Here is a 16,937-nt window from a genome sequence, read left to right on the forward strand (position 1 = left end):
TATAGCCTGTTGGGGATTTGTTGCATTCATTGAAAAAAAGGGTGGACAGTCATCTCTGCAAAGACCAAAGTTGGTGTCCTCCCCTTACCTGGGTCACTCTTGACTATCTGGAAGAACCCAGGGGTTTCCTTCTGGCCCTGAAAGAATGAAAATAGGGAGGGAACTGAACCAGGGAGTGGACCAGTTGCTGCATCTGCTGTTTACGTTAAATGAACACTATCAGTCAGCATGGAATGTGTCTGTTCAGGCATGTTTAATTGTCCAGGCTATTTGTTCATGACTAATACAACAAAATACCTCTTTTGTGACACCATGCTTTAAAAATAATAAAACCCTGATTGAAACTCCTCCCCTGCAGCTAGAATCACATGTTAAAAGGTAAAACTTGACAGTTTTGTTTGCTTGGAAAAAGGCTAACCAGATTCCAAATACTTCCATCCATAAACATTCCTGAATGCTTAACCTACATTTTTGTCTGCAGTCTTGACTTATTAGGCACAGCACAGTTGCACCAAATTATGCGGCTCTGTAAACATTCTTGTCAAGTGTGTAGTCAGTGGAATATTACCAGAATCATGTATTCCCATCATCTCTTTGACCTGGGGGTCATAATATACAGTTTCACAACTGTGAGCTGAAGAGAAATGCAAAAAACCCCAATTAAGTTTTTTTTTTTTTTTACACCCTCACATATTTGCACACGTAAATTTTGAGGAAGAAAATAAATTTCCTTGTTTTAATGTAGAAGTGTTCAGTCTATATAACCTGTACTCTTGCAATAATGTACAAAACATCATAATTTAATTAGCTCACCTCTTGAACCCCAAGTACAAAGCTGAAAGAAAAACACCGAAAGAACAGAAATCTGCACACATTGTGACCATAAACCCCAAGTCTGAGAGCTACATTTTTCCAGTTGGATATTTGAGTGCATATTTCACTTGGAAATTTTCATTTTAGTCAGCAACACTGCAGCATTTTTCTGTGTACAAAGAAAAACATTTTACCTACTCTCCTCTTTTACATCCCTTATGCAGCTGCAATGAAAACAATAGTCTTGGACTCGAGCATCTGTTTCTCCCATTCAGCTGAAAAGCATGGACAGTTGGAGGACTGTTTGGACAGTAATCAGTAGGAAAATTCATTGTGTTATTGCCTGCAGCTGCAGTTACCTATTACTTATGCTTGCTTAGCCTCCTGCTGATACTAGGAGTATGAGAAGGTTCTTCCCATGATTTCAGGTAGGTGTAACATCACAACAACAACACCAAACACCAAAATTTGTAACAGCTGTGAATCAGAAGGTGGAGCACTAATTGTAATTGCTATGCCTTTGTGGAGCCTGCCATGGCAAACACAATTTTGTAATCACTGAGGTGTTGACAATTTAATTTAGTTCTTCCTTTGTCTGTGTAAAGCTGAACAGAAATGTATTCACAAATGGTAGGGTTCATGTGCCTAGGTTTGTCATCCTAGGTCAAGGGTCTAGGTTTTTTGTTTAAATGATTTCATGGTTTGCTTCCTTCGCCTCACCCCCATTTGGTAAGATGCTGCATGTTAATGAGATGAAGAAGCTGACCCAAATTTGCAAACCTAATTAGGCCAAAGGGGATTTGGGATTTTAAAGTTCATCCAGATAAACTGATGCTTTCTTGATCTGACACACAGTTCCTTGTAGTTCATGTAGTCAGGGTAACAATAGGCACAGGTATCAAATGTACATATTTGAAGGTTGTATTTACTGGAGCTAAATTTAGTTTTGGGGTGTGTCCTACTCTGATATTTGGGCATGGATTCCAAGGATTCCAGAAGGTATTTATGGTAACTCTGGTCTAATTCCTGTCAGGAACCTTTCATAGTAAGAATATGTCATCTTGTTCTACAAATATTAAAATAGCCCAGATTCTAATATGGCTTTAATTAAAGAGAACCACCTTGACAAGCTCAAGAGTTAAAAACCTCTTTTGAAAGACCCCTTTGACCACTGCAGCTGCTGACAGGGCAGTTTTTCATAGTCTTCCTTCATATGCTATGTGCCAAAAATGACAGTTTAACAAAATATAGTTAAATTTTGTATGTACAGTGTACTTATTTAGTGCCTTGCTTCAAGTGGAGTGCAGACTTACAGGAAAGTTGGGCCTTATCTGAAGATTTTCAGTTTGAATCCTACTTCTGGTCTAGGGCTTACCCTCAATTGCTGTGCTTAGAAAACCCTGCTTTGTGAGAAAGTAGTTGTCTGTTACTTAATGTTCAAAACTAACATTGTAGGTAGCCTTAGACAAAAGTATCAAATTGCAATAATAACTTCAAAAAAATCTTAGGAAGTGTGTGTATGAGGAAAGAGTGGTGTGGGACTACATGTGTCTAAAGGTTTTGAAAAATGTTGTTAAATGGGGTTATGAATAGCCTGAAAGAGTCAGATTTGGTAAAGTAGAGCAAAGGCTTTATAGAGCCTTACTACAGAAGATATGCTCAACCTTTAAGCTGTTTCAAACTCACACACACACACTTTCTGAACTGCATGTCCCATACGGGGTTGCGGGGAGCCGGAGCCTAACCCGGCAACACAGGGCGTAAGGCTGGAGGGGGAGGGGACACACCCAGGCCAAGACGCCAGTCTGTCGCAAGGCACCCCAAGCGGGACTCGAACCCCAGACCCACCAAAGAGCAGGAGGAGGTCCAACCCACTGTGCCACTGCACCCCCCTGTTAGCTGGTACCTAAATTTCTTTTTCTTTGGTGTACTTGGTCACAATGCGCTATGACTACATTTTTCTGTACGCAGTCATCAGACCAATTGTATAGCATGCAACAGATTCTGCCTGAACTTTGAGACAAGTTTCACCAAAGACTTAAGACCATCTCTGGCTCTGCCTTACTCAGTCGTTGTCTTCTAATGAAAATACTAGTGATGGTGCCTGCTGTAATTTGGTTAACTCATTATCCTTCGGCAACTAACTACATCAAACTGTCTCATTGCAATAGTCTTAGGACAGTAGGTGCTTCTGAGGTTTACTGAGCTGTGATTAAATGACCCTGGGCCATGAATTGGCTGGGAGTATTCCATATAGTTATAAAATAATAAGAGGTTTCTATAATGGCTAAAAGTGTGTGTGGAACGAGCACTACCTTTTATTTCGTAATTGCAGATCTGGAATTCGACAGCCTGGGATAGAAAGAGTGGATACAGCAAGGAGAACTAGGGGATGTGACCAGACTGATGTGAGCCCAAATTTAATACATGAATGCATCTTGAAATGCTACTGCAAGTGGGCATGAATAAAGTCATTTCAATATAAACCCCAGATTACATAACATCTGTGTCTATTTTTATCAGAGACCATCCTATTACACTGGGTTGAAGGATTTCTTTTTTTCCCCCCCCTCTCCTCCCCTTTTAAATCCTTATTCCTGCTGTTTTTGTCTGTGCTGGTCCCTGCTTACATCTGCATCTAGAACCTCTTGAACTAAAAAAGAAAATAAAAATGTGCCTGAGAAAAGCAAGAACCTCTATTTTCTGCAGCTCATTTGCAAAAGAGTAATGACTTATGAGTCCTGGTCAGAATTACACACAGACAGGAGTACAAGTGTCTTTATGTAGTTGCAATGAAGGCTGGAGAGCAGGAGCTGCTTCATCACAATCTCATCTCAGTTGAACATTTTCACCTCTATATTGGTCTCTCTTCTCAAAGCTCCCTTTGTCCTTCGTTCTGAGTGCCAAACGGGAGCTGAGGGACAATTCACAAAGAAATCCTCCTTCAAACAGCACCCCTGCTACCAAATGGGGGAGGCAGAAAAGAGGAAAAACTCCACCATTAATCATGATGGCACACTCAAGTGATCTTGTCCATGATGACTTTGCCCAGGAGGCAGGCTGCAGTCAACCCCTTAATGCTCGGTTGGGGATGAAGTCTGTTGGAGGGCAGATAAAGCTTACATTATTCTTTACAAATGAAACGTGTTCTATTATTCTAGTTATTCTATTAAAATGATGACACAAAATGCATAACAATATTATTAAAGGATTATCGTCGTTGCTCATTATGCACATGTTCTTGGTGTGAGGATGATGGGGAAGGAGGCTGGAGGCAGGCTCTGCGCCTGGAGCACCGCCCAGCCCTATTATACCTCCCGCCGAGGCGGGTCCATTCATTGTAAGAAGGATACACAGCTGCACGCGCCCCAAGAGAAGGCAAGGAGAAGAGCGCCGGGAGCCTGGACGTTCTGACTAACACTGCTCCGCGGTGGATAGGTCAGCTGTTGTGAAGGTGTTTCAGGGTCCCGGTCCGGAAAGCGGATGGGAACCTCCGACCAGTGACTGGACCCCAAGTTGAATGGAAACTAAGCATCCCCGAACGGACCGGACGCAGCCTTCTTCTTCTTGTTGACCCCCATTGTGATTGTGGCATCGTCGTGACAGAGGAGAGTGAGGCAGCCTACGGAACACACACACACACTGCCCGTTATTATGGAAACCTTCGTTGAGGTGAGATCTCCCGATCACGCTCGCATCACCTAACAAACTTTTATTCATTTATTTAGAGCGACTGATGTAGCGGACACTAAGTAGCAGTTAACAGTTGTTTACAAATCCGAAACCAGGCAGAGTAACAAGATATTTGTTCTTTAGGACTGATTATTAAAAATGTATATTTACTAATTTAATTATATCCCGTATTGATGTAGCGAATCTTCAAGTGAAGTTATTTGATTTAGCGATCGCGTAGAGACAACCTCATTTGAACTGCCTAACAACTTCTCACTGATAATTTATTATTTTGTAGTTATAACAGCGGAATCGCAGATTCATCGTATCATATAAACGATGGACAAAAACCCCAGGCTGAGAACTGAAAACCAAACTGAAGATTATCATTCTGTAAAGTATCGTGAGTTGTCGTATTGTACGCTTAACAGAAAATTATTAACGTCGATTTTTTTTTTTTCCCCTTACGTTACAACCAGGAATTTCTTTAAGTAAATTTAAAGTGAATACATGAAAATGTGAGCAATAGCACTTGACACAATGGTGCCTGTCGTTTGGAGGGGGTCTGGATGCGCCTGGTCTGGCTCGGGTCCGAGCGCCCCCCGCTGAGACGCCGTATGGACCGGGCGCGTCCTGCCCTGGGCTGCAGCTGAATACATAGGGGTTGTTAGTGGCCTGGGAGTCGCTTTTATGAAGTGAAGCTGCTGTCGATACATGATGGAGGGAGGAGTGTGTGTGTGTGTGTGTGTGTGTGTGTGTGTCTGTGCGCTCCTGCTTTTGTGCGTGCAAAGGTCGCTTGAAGAAGCGCGACTTTGCCGGCAAGCTGCTCCTTTTCATCCGAGAGTGAACATCCTGTCAGGGAGGAGTGGCATTCTGGCACTTTTTAGCTTCTGCCAGGTAAATAATTTCAGAGATTTAAAAAAAAAAAAAAAAAATCAAGGTACGTAAAATTGAGCCCGAGAGATTGTTTTGCCAGTGTCTGTTATAAATATTACTCAGTCTGTCTTTGAAACAAAGAAGGGCTTCACGACTTAAACAGTTATAACAATCACGGGAGATCTGTGGTTTACTGGGCTGAAAATGAAGTTTTGTCTTTGAAACTATTTGGTAATTAATAGGCGATCCACTTTTTTGTCAACCTCATTCTGACACCTGCTTTTTTCACATAAATAAGATCAAAGTGTAACTTTTCCTATCAGCATCTTTTTCTCATTAATCTTTTATTTCAGAACACAGTATCATTTCTAGTGAGGTGGTCTCATATTTACACCTGCTTCTTTCTTTCCTCTATTAAAACCCTACATGATGGCCATGGTTGGGTTTTTTTTCCCCATGAGATCACCTTTCCTTCCTGACTGAGTGCTGAGGCCAGGGGGATGTGATGTGTCTCTAGGGGCATAGAGGGCTGCCCCCTCACCCATGAGACTGAAGCTTATGTTACTGGACATCACCGGGAGTGCTTTGAAGTCTTTTACTTGCTGTCGGTGGAAGACCACTTGAAGCGAGTCCAGAGGTGGTGTGTTCTGCTAGTGTGTGTGTGTGTGTGTGTGTGTGTGTGTGTGTGTGTGTGTGTGTGTGTGTGAGACCTGTAAACCCCAAACCTTAAGAGTCTTGGTAGTCTGGCAGCCACAGCACAGGATTATCCCCTTTCCTCACAACCCCTTTAAAGACACAAAAGTGAAAGGTTTGTCTTAAAATGTTATATATTATATACATGTATGAAAGTATAGTGGTGTATTTTCACCACTGGGACCTCAGTAAATAAATGAATAGCAGAGTATACTGTCTGCCCAAATGTTAATTTCCTTTCTTGCAGACAGAGATTTCATAAACTGCACATGTGAACATTTGTGCTTTTGATGCCCTTGCTCTGGTCTTCATGCCACTGATGGCTGATCTTATTGGCTTTCAGCTTTCTTAAACTCACTGCCACTAAGCACTATGGAAATTATATTCATTAGGTGTTTTTTTTTTTTTTTTTTTTTTTTTTACATGTTTCTGAATACTCAGTAAAGTCTAGCCTCTGTAATTAGAGTGGACGATGTGCTCGTGAACAAAGCCTTGCAGAAATATCATCTGTGAAAGATTTCGTGACTCATGATGTGGTCGTGTGGTTGCCCCGAAGCAATAATAAGCTCATGGTACTCTTAAAACCTTCTAGTCCTCATACAAGAAAGACCTTTGAGGACCAACTCCAAAATAACCCAAGGTGACATTTATACAAGTATCATTCTGGCCTCAGTTGATGTTGTGAAGCATCAAGATTCACAGCTGAGAGAATAACAACACAAACAGCTTGTAACTCATACCAGAACTAGACTTAAGGAAGCTGATTTTAGTGCTTGCTCTGCAGAAGGTACTGGAACTCTGAAGACATTCAGCCAAGAATGGTTCCTCTCAAATACTAGGAGTTATGTTTCTGGCTTTGTGATGCGGTGAATGTGCCACGTAGCCCTCACTTTGCCAGTGTACCGAGATCTTTGCTGCCTTTACAGAAGAGTAAAGACACCGTGAAAATATAACTTCATTAATCATATCTGCGTGGCAATTTGCCATTTTAAAGCTTTGTCACTCATCCACTTTTTATGCAATAGGGTCTGTTGGAAATGGAGAAGAGGGAAACATGGATTGTTATGCCTGTATAAATGAATAATGGGACCCTTGATTGTGGTCTGCAGGTACATTGAGTTCATTCCCCCCTATAGAGACATTGGGAGGAGACCATAGTCATCCTCCATCTGGTCATGCTCCTCCCAGAAGCCTCACAGGCTGTACCTCCACCCAAATCCTCATCCTTCCTCTGCCAGGCCTGAGTCACCAGATAAATACACAGTTGAAGTGTGTCATTCTCCAGTTTCTGTCCCTACTGCCAAGTCACCCTTGACCTGAGCTGGCCATCTCAGTAGCTCTTTTGGATTTACTGTTAGGCAACGCTACTCTCTCCCAGGTCTCCATTTCCTGGTATCCTGTGACGACTAGGTGGTGGAGTGATTTATGCATGTTGGCCGTTCTGGGCAGCGCCCTCTTCCTTCCATCCATCATTCACAGTCCTTGCATACCCATGGCTCATTTTCAGGCCTACTCTGTTACAAACCAAGAAATGCATTGCTGGAGCAGAATGTTGTGTGTGGAATTTGATTTCTTTTTCATTTAAAAATTTTCAGCCCTGCACCCATTACATGTCATTTTGGGTTCATTGTAGTAAGCAACCAGTACTAGCTGGTTCTTGAGGTTCCTTGTGACAGGTCAGATAACTTTTAATCTTAAGTAATGCAATAGATAAGGTGTAAAGCTCTGTGATCATTGATGGGTGGTCAAATGGTTATGAGGAACAGTAGGTGGCACTAGCTGGTGAAGTAATAAGCATTTATCCTTGTGCGTACATATACGCTCACATTCGCACACGCGGTTGGGTGACAGCCAAGTAAGCCAAAAGGTTGAAGGTGTTTAACAGGATATGAATGGATCTGCTAGCCTCTTCATACAGGGAGTGGAAAGCCAGCAGACACATGCAGGAATGAGGAGGAGACAGGAACATGTTATGTGAAGGAATGACTCAGGTGTCTCTGATCCTGCGAGTGTGTTGCGTAAATTTGTTTCTTGACATGTTTTGCTTGAAGCAGCACCTACTGATAGACAGTCTATGCCAGACTAATTCAGAAGGGCCCTTTGAAGTAATGGAATTGTACCTTCAACCTTTTTCTTTCACTGTTACTTCAGATACGAGTTGCTTTGCCATCGATTTCAAACATAGGTCAACGCGTCATGCACTGATCAAAGTGCCACAGTTGAATGCACTTTTTTCCAGAACCAACATAGTGACAAAAGCAGTTGTTGTTGTTTGATTGATGACCCTTGTTTGTTTTACAAGTAAAAGGTGGGCATACGCCACCTTTTTGGTGCAAAACACTGTAGTAATGTTAATTCTCATGTTGATCCTGTTTCTCCAGTGCCTATACTGCACATGACAGGGAGTAGAGCATTGTCCTAGTCACCATCTGTAGTTGACTTTCTAAACGTGGGCCTATTGCACCCCGATGACGGCATGCTCGTCTCTGGCTGCGTGCTTCACATTTTATCTGTCATCTCTGAGACCCTGCAGAGATCTACCCCTTCCATGATAGCCGCCACTCTTCCAAGCTCCCATCCCCCCTCCAGAGACGTGCCCCCAGTGGGAGTCCTAGATTCCTAGCTCTGACCCGGAGGCTTTGGGGGCGTGTCAGTCTGATACAGCTACCCCATGCAGAGTCATAAGGTCCAGAAGCTGGTGGCCTGGGTTTCTTCCCCCATTAGTCCTTAATTCATACTTCTGGTCCTGGAACATATGTCTAATTCTTTATCTACTCTATATCCCAACACACTGTGAACCCTGTATATCCCCACCCCCCATACAGAATGTGGCTCATCTGAAGCTCCACACACTTGGTGGGTCATCTATACTTCCACATAAACACACACAAACTGTTTTTTATAGCACTAAATACAATATGAATCAACTGTAGCTCCACACATCTTGCAGATGCTACCTCAGAGCGGGCTGCTGAAACGGCACTATCCAGTCGCCTGGCCTGAAGTTTTACTACCTCTGTGTTCATTAAAAGTTTGTACTGCCTGTACATGTCATACATGCCCAGCATTGTCTCTGGATGTCAAAGGTATTTGAAAATTAAGGTCTTCCTGCTGAACAAGTATGGATTCAGAAAACACAGTGAGCTCTGTCGTGTTGCCTGAGCTCAGTTTCTCTCAACACATTCTCTGTTGCTGTGGTGCTCTGAGGGGATGGTTTGTTATTTTTGTTTCCTCGTGACTTGTATTTATTTCACTTCTTTGCTCAAATACCTTTGGCTGTGGTTCTTATGGATTCATTCATCCTTGAGATGTTTAATCTGCACACGTGTTTACACCAGTCTAAATGTACAGATTTTTTTTTTTTTTCTTTTTTAACATATCAACTGAGGTGAAGTTACTTAATAAGGGTGAAAATTTATGCTGTTTTACATTAGATGTTGACAGGCTATAATTGTTACATATGCTATTAGTCATTGCGTCTTACATTTATTATTATGGCTTGGAGACATCACAGTGAATGTAACCTTGTTGAAGGACCGATCAGCTGACCCGGCTGACAGCGCGTCAGAAGAAATTTTCTCTTCTGGGCTCCAGAGTGAGTCAGTTTCCTGGGGCAGCATCACTTTCCTGCCATGTGGGCAGCCTGATTCTGGCATTTTATATGGAAGGAAGACCTCCACCATAACAACCAAGCGGAAGGATGTTTGCTCCCGGAAAGGTGTGTGCACACGCATGCGTGTTTGTATCTCCGCCATACCTCTGCTTTTCCTTGTCCTTCAGGCTGATTCCTGAGATGAGCTGACCTTTACCCTAGGAGGAGTCTACCTTTTAGTTTGGAGTAGTTTTTGAGGAGCTCTGAAAGGCCATGTTAGAACATGAACTTGGATGAACCCAGCTGCTGCGTTGCTTGTGTTAGTATTGCAGCATGACTGCTGTGAGAGCAGTCACAAGGCTCTGGAGATAATCTCCAGGCTCACATGATCACATCATGCAACTTTAAACAGGCAGCTTAGCTTTTAAAGAGTTCTTAAAGTGGAGAATGGTTGTTCTAAAGTTTTTAAAGTAGTTTTTGGGCTTTCTGAAATATGCCTGAGGGGATGCGGTGGTGCAGTGGGTTTGGCCTGTGTCTTCTCTCTGGTGGGTCTGGGATTCGAGTCCCGCTTGGGGTGCTTTGAGGTGGTCTGACGTCCCGTTCTGGGTATGTCCCCTCCTCCTCCAGCCTTGCGCCCTGTGTTGCCGGGTTAGGCTCCGGCTCGCCGCGATCCCGCTTGGGACAAGCGGCTTCGGTCAATGTGTTTGTGTGAGAAAATTCCTTTTTGCTTTTTGAATCATAAACCAGTCATTTAGTTTGCATATATCTCACATATGCCTGTACTTTGTTGCTGCCATTCACGTGTGTGGTTCTCACCTTACACTGTTCAGTACCAGTCTATCTGGTAGTGCTGACAGCCTGATTGTAGATGCAGTGTAGCTGCTGACGGTCCTTTAGCCATGGCTGTATCAGCACATTGACAGGTTCACTATTCGCTCAGAGAAAATCCTATTAGGACCTTCGGGGACTGGACATGTTTTTGTGTGCTGAGCAGATGGTGAATCTATTGAAGAGCATTTGCATGAACCCTGACCCTCTGTTTCTGTCCACTACATGCAATTAAATCTCCTTTAATTTAACTTTGCAGTGGACTTCATGTTTTGGTAAGGACTGGCTTGTCGGTGACAGAATGCCATGCTCTTAATCATACATTCATTCATCCATCATCATACAACACCTTTGTAGTGTTAGATGGCTACAGACATCTGACTGAGAAAATGCAGTGGCAGCCTTGTTCAGACGCTATGAAAAGCTTTTACAGACTTGGTGCCATGATTACACCGACTCCATCTGAGACAGCTACAGTTCCCCACAGCTGATGTGTCTGCAGAAACTAGAGCTGTGGCAATAAGGACATGTGTATGTATAGATTTTGCATTTTCCAGAGCTATTTGATTTTTTTTTTTTTTCTTCCCCTGACACATGATAGAAATAACACACAAACACATGCATTTTTTTAGTGTGTTCATTTTGTCAAGATGCATATATACACTACATATTGCATTGTATGTTTCTTAGTATTAATTCCCGCTGCTAGCAGTGCAGTCCAGCTAAGTGGAAGCTGCATGACTAAGGTCTACACTTGATCCTTGTATGCCGTGCTTGGCATTCAATGTTGTTCTTTCTGTCATCAGGCAGCACTATTCTGAAGCTGGTATCACTAATCTGGTTTGGATCCCCTGCTTCTTGGTTACTCACAAAGGGGTATGAAATCCAACAGTATGAAGAAACTTAATGTATTTATTCCCTCCCCTGAGCTTTATTTCCTACTTCTGGATTTGGAAAGAGTATCTTACATTTAACTTTTTACAAGATGGTTATAAGCTCAACAAGGACCTCTGTTTATCGGGGCTTGTCCTGAGGTGCCAGAAAGTGTAGATGTGTGGCTATAGACCTTTCTCAGACCTTCAGGCAATATTAATTTGTCTTGCAGTATCACACTGCCAATTGTGTCATGTTCCTGCTCTGTTTGTCACAAGTAGCTTCAGGTTCAGGACAGTGGAGTTGAACACATCATCTGAAATGATTCCATGTATTTCGGTCTTAGACTGCATCTGTACTTGTTCTCTGTACAAGCTACATGTTATGAAAATAAACAGAAAAAAATTAGTGTTTGTCAATTTGTAAAAGAAAATAAACGATGATGATATGCAGAAGTCTACAAGATGACTGTACTGAGGAGATTTTCTTGCACATTTAGCATATTTTCTTTGATGCATAGTTCAACAGCAGTAACAGTCAAAATGGTCAAGAATGGTGGGATAAAAAGGGATTGCAAAACATGTCTCTTACACATTTGAACCAGACCTATTCTGCAAAACGTCAGAGGTTGTCGTTGCATTCCTGAAACGTGAAATTAAGACCTTTTTATGACCTAGTTAGAACATGTACACTTCTGTGCGTAAATAATTAATCTGAACAAACAACTTCAGGGAAGTTGGTTATCCAGTTGCAAGTCTGATGAAATATCACTCCAACATCAAGAGATCTCCATCCTTTACCTCATCAGAGGAGCAAACGCATGGAACTGGGTCCTGGGTTAGACTTTCCACCATTTACTGTAATAGCTTAAATTAATTAAAAAGCCTCGTTGGCACATTATTCCTTGTACAGTTCTCTAAGCTCAGATCTAATCTTGTTGAAGGCTCAGCAGCTTGGGGGTGCACTGGGTAGCACTGGTTCTTTATTTTTCCTAGGCTGTAGGTTTGGATGTGGGTTCAAATCCAGCTCTTCCTATGAGGAGTTTGTGTGTTTTTGAACACAGTCCAAAGATGCATGTTTCAGATGAATAGTGATTCTAAATTGCCCTTGAAGTTTGTGAGTGTGTATGTCACATTGCTCCGCTCTGTAAATGTGTACATGGTCGTAGGTAGTTTTAAAATACAATGTTTGAACTGTAAGACACTTTGGAGAAAAGCATCAGCTAAAGTTAATTATTGTACTGCTCTGGAGAAAAATGCTGCATGAATAAATGTAAGCAAGAAATCTTTCTTTTGCTTGCTGATGACCAGGTAAGAAAGGGCCAGTAAGGACTTCCTACATGACATTCCCAGAAGGCAGGCAGGCAGGCCAGGGTTCCTCAAAGAACCAGTGCAAACAGTAGGGCCTGGTTATGTCTAACTCAGTTATTTTTGACATGTGGTGGTTGGTTCAAAATATATAATTATTGCCTGATGATATAATCACAAGGAGTCTCCAGACAGGACTGCTGCATGGAAAAGTACTTTGAGGGTTTCAGCAAGAATATTTAATCCAACAAGACTTTCTTTGGCAGTACGTCATGGCCAGTTATCACCGGCCGCAGCCTATTGGGAGATGTATTTGACACCTAATGGAAAGTGGATGTTGCTGCTGTGGTGGTCAGCTGGGTTTTCCACTGTCCTGTCTAAGACTTCCAGCTGTCATCTGGCATTGTCATTTTGGAAAGATGCATAAGCACGCATGTTATGCATAAGAGAAGAGACACGAACATGTGCATGCGTGCGCACAGACAAACCAACAATTGGAAAGGACTGGTTTTACTATTTTGAGAGAAACTGTCAGCAGAGTGCTTTAGTTATACTCTTCTGTTTATAGCCTGTAGAATGAAATGGTTAGCAATTTGTTGTAGGACATTTTTTTCTTTCTTCGGTCACATGATTCAGTCATTCATGATTTCAGGTTGTCGCAATTTAGTGGATATTTTTGTCGGACAGAGCCATTCTGGACACTTGCGAAACCCTCCAATTCGCTTTCCTTTGACTTAGTTACTCTTGTGTGTTGCTCTGCCAATAGGTGAGCTAAACCTTTTGCACTTAGTCCAGTTGCTCAGAGATTAGCACCGCAACCGCCAGAGCTGACCGCTGTTGAGATTTACCACACTGCCATGTTTTAACTGCAATTGTTTTTTAGTTTTATTTTAGGAGTTTGGCTGGAACTTTATTTCTTAACTAAGACGAGGCTTGTGGAAATTATACGTGCATATATAGTTTATTGTACAGAGTGTAAACTTAATGTTTCTTGTGGTTGTTCCAAGGACAAGTTGTTTGAAAGTATACCGTAGTGCCGCTCTGTTCTGTGAAAATTCAGATTGTGTTACATCCTTGTCCGGATAATAATTCCTGAACTCGGTAAATTCAGTTCAGGGTTCTCCCTTGGGGTTTAATTTGACTAGTGGCACTTCTGGCTTTGTTCCCCTGGCTGGCAGTGAGTCATGTGACCAACACTGTTCTCATCTTCTCCTACAGAGCCTGGTTTTACTGCTACTACTTTACCTTGTAGTGCAACATCTGTACTGAAGTGACTGTGATGCTGACCAATGATTGAGACACTTGCCATGTCAACCCTGAATAAAGAGGAATTTTTAGAGGCTTAAAATCACACCTGTTTCACTGAGTACTATGTCTATGAGCTACCCCCTTAATCACTCTGAAAATTACAATAACATAAACACATAAGGGAGGCTGTAATATGGTCAAATGCTTCTCACTTTTGTTTTGCATAGACTTTCTTTGAATGGGCATAGGCCAGTCCAGGTAAATCACAGTTTGCAATTGCCTTGGGATGGGATGAACAGAGACTGCAAAGGCAGCACGATTTAAAAATAAAAAAGCAACTTTTGGCCACCCAGATGTTGCACATTTGTATTACTCCAAGTTTTCTGGGAATTATTCTCTCTTGGGGTCATAATGGCATCGTACATGACTGCTACTATAGCTCTGACAAAAGTCAAAATGAGTGGTGGTGTTTACTCTGCTGCGGTAATAATATAATCATTTCTAATGTCAGTTATGTTTTAGGTTTTGGTTGAATATGCAGTTCACGTTCTTGCGAATTGAGTTTGTGACTTAAGTATCAATCCAGACTGAATTTAGTTTCTGATGACTTGCCCACATCGTATGCTTGAATCATGGCCGATAATTATAAACTGTGGTGCTGATGCAGAAAAGATTAAACTACTTTCAGCACTTGCGGTAGATTCTGGTCTGAGGGCAACACCATAAATGGGCTTCTCTGGAGTCTAAATGCATGTCTCAGCAGGCTTTGAATTATGGGTGTGTCTCTTTGTCAGTGTCATTCGGCTTGCTGCTCTCTCTGGCGATGGGTGTTCTCGCTGAGTTCCCTGTGTTTTCCGTGTGTGTCTGGCGTTCTCGCCCCAGCCCTGTCCACGCTTCCTTTCTGTTAAGGTGGACCACTTTTTGGAAACTGGGGTTAGGGGTTATGATGGTGTTGCGATGGGTGGGGCTCCGTGGTTGGCCCAGGTCCAGCTGTGCCTCAGGCCCTGGTGTAACGGCTTCCATCGACCAGCCCAGAGCGGCTGTTGTCTGTGTACCTCATTGTGTCTGTCTGGGTTCACGCAATGAAACCTCCCATTCCCACCCCCATGTGGACAGGGACCTCCTCTGTCAGGGACCATATGCTGTTCTGCAAGGCTGAATAACTCTTTCATTTCCTCTAACACTCTCTGTGACCTTTGGCAGACACCCCTGACCTAATTCACAAGAAAATACCCTAAGTTTGCCATACCTAATAAAGAGACGTGCGATGTTTCCCAGCAATGTGGCATGGTTTCCCTTCTATTTTTTCAAAGTGCCTATCATTAATGTAGAATACATTTACATTTATCTGACACTTTTCTCCAAAGCAGTAGCTCTAACCACTGTGCTACCAGCTACCCCTAATAGAAAATATAGAATAGAAGACCACTGACTGCAGAGCCCTTGATGGTAGACAGCTGCAATTTATTGTGTCTGACTAACCCATAACCCATGCCTACTACTGCGGTTTATAGCGGGCTGGTGCTTTTCTTTGCTGTAATACCCTAGTGCATGATGGGAAGTCTGTATACTGTAATAAATTCAGAAATGAAAGGTTTTATTAAAGCAATACTAGTCCCAGTAATATAGCAAAGGTTATTTACTGGGACTGGAATGGGAGTGAGTGCCTTGCTGGGAGTCTGTCTGATTATTTAACAGTCAGTGAGCACATGCATTTATGTTTATATAAAGGGTTGTGTGTGTGTGCGGGCGTGTGTGTATATGCCCCGTTGCTACAGATTACATATTCAAGGAAGCTGCGCAGACACGCGCGTGCAGTTAGTGTGCATTAGCCGCAGCCCATGCCTCAAGCCATCCCCTCTCTAAATGTTTATGGGGGAGTGGTGAGTTACTGGGTCCCCCAGGAGATCCTCTGCATTAATGTTCGCCACCCCCCACTTTCCCTCCAGTCTGCTCCTGGCTGGGCGACGTCTCTCCCTCGGGACTTTGTTCCATTAGCTAATTTCTGATCAGCTGCTCCCTACATCATTAATGCACCCATATTCTTGGAGTGCCAAGCCTTTCTGTTTGATCCTGTGATAAAGGAACAGACTTGTGAGGGGGGGAGCCTTTGTTAACACCACTTAACATCTGAGAAAATTAAAAAGCTTATAAAAATCCTAAACAGAAATCCCGATGTCATAGCATGACTACAATCTATGATATCTTCTATCTCAACAATGGACGAATGTGGACATTGTGTCCTCTGGTTCCTATAGATTTCCAATCATCCTTATGGTCTCTTCACAATGCAGACGAATCAGGGTGGGAAGTGTTGGGACTGAAACCGCCAAAGATCGATGACCTTTCACAACGAGGATTGTGGTGACCTTTCGTCTATGTCGCTATTAAGGGTGGGACAGCCTCATTTGCATTAGTCTGTAATGCAGAATTGAGTCATAAACTGCATTTGTTGAAAATTTTCAACAATATAAATATGCTTAATTAACAACAATTATTTGAACTATCGCAGTTCATGTCAGGCTCTTACTTCATTCTCCTTAGCTTATTTCATGGCTTTCATGGTTTCTCCTTAGACATTGTTTTCTGGAGAACCTGGGCCTCAACGGGACAGTCCGGGGCGGTCATGAAGGCGTTGCAGACAAATGATAATTCCATCTGAAAAGAACAATGGAAGGAGAAATGCTCTCTCACAGTCACTTTCAAAGACTGTTTCTTCTTGCCAGAGTCTGATGCTTTACAGATCATTCTAATCGGCAAGATGAACAGAAAAGGTAACATAACAGTGGCGATTACCTAACAGTGTCTCCACAATTTTAGTTAATTAGCTTTCCTTTGTGTAGTATCCATGGATCTATGTCTCGATCAGCTGATAATGTAGCTCCCAGGCGGCAGTCCAGAGCCTGAAATAGAGTACCGGCACTTTGTCAACACGTAAATATTTAAGACTTACTCATTAGCAGTTTTAGTCTGAAAGAGTGTCTTTAATGAAGTGGCAGTAATACAATCCAAGGCTTCACCATACGACACCTGGT

General features: G+C 42.5%; 1 protein-coding gene across 1 annotated transcript in view; it reads left to right on the forward strand.

Annotated features, from left to right (window-relative positions):
- The first annotated feature begins 4,171 nt into the window (after positions 1 to 4,171).
- Positions 4,172 to 16,937, forward strand: part of myo10l3 (myosin X, like 3) — a 49,031-nt gene continuing 36,265 nt past the window's right edge. The window contains exon 1 of the mRNA XM_018729568.1: positions 4,172 to 4,485. Coding sequence (XP_018585084.1) covers positions 4,468 to 4,485 — 18 coding nt within the window. The 5' untranslated portion in view covers positions 4,172 to 4,467. The remainder of the gene's footprint in view (positions 4,486 to 16,937) is intronic.

The sequence above is a fragment of the Scleropages formosus genome, chromosome 12, assembly GCF_900964775.1.
Source record: "Scleropages formosus chromosome 12, fSclFor1.1, whole genome shotgun sequence".
NCBI classification, from domain to species: Eukaryota; Metazoa; Chordata; class Actinopteri; order Osteoglossiformes; family Osteoglossidae; genus Scleropages; species Scleropages formosus.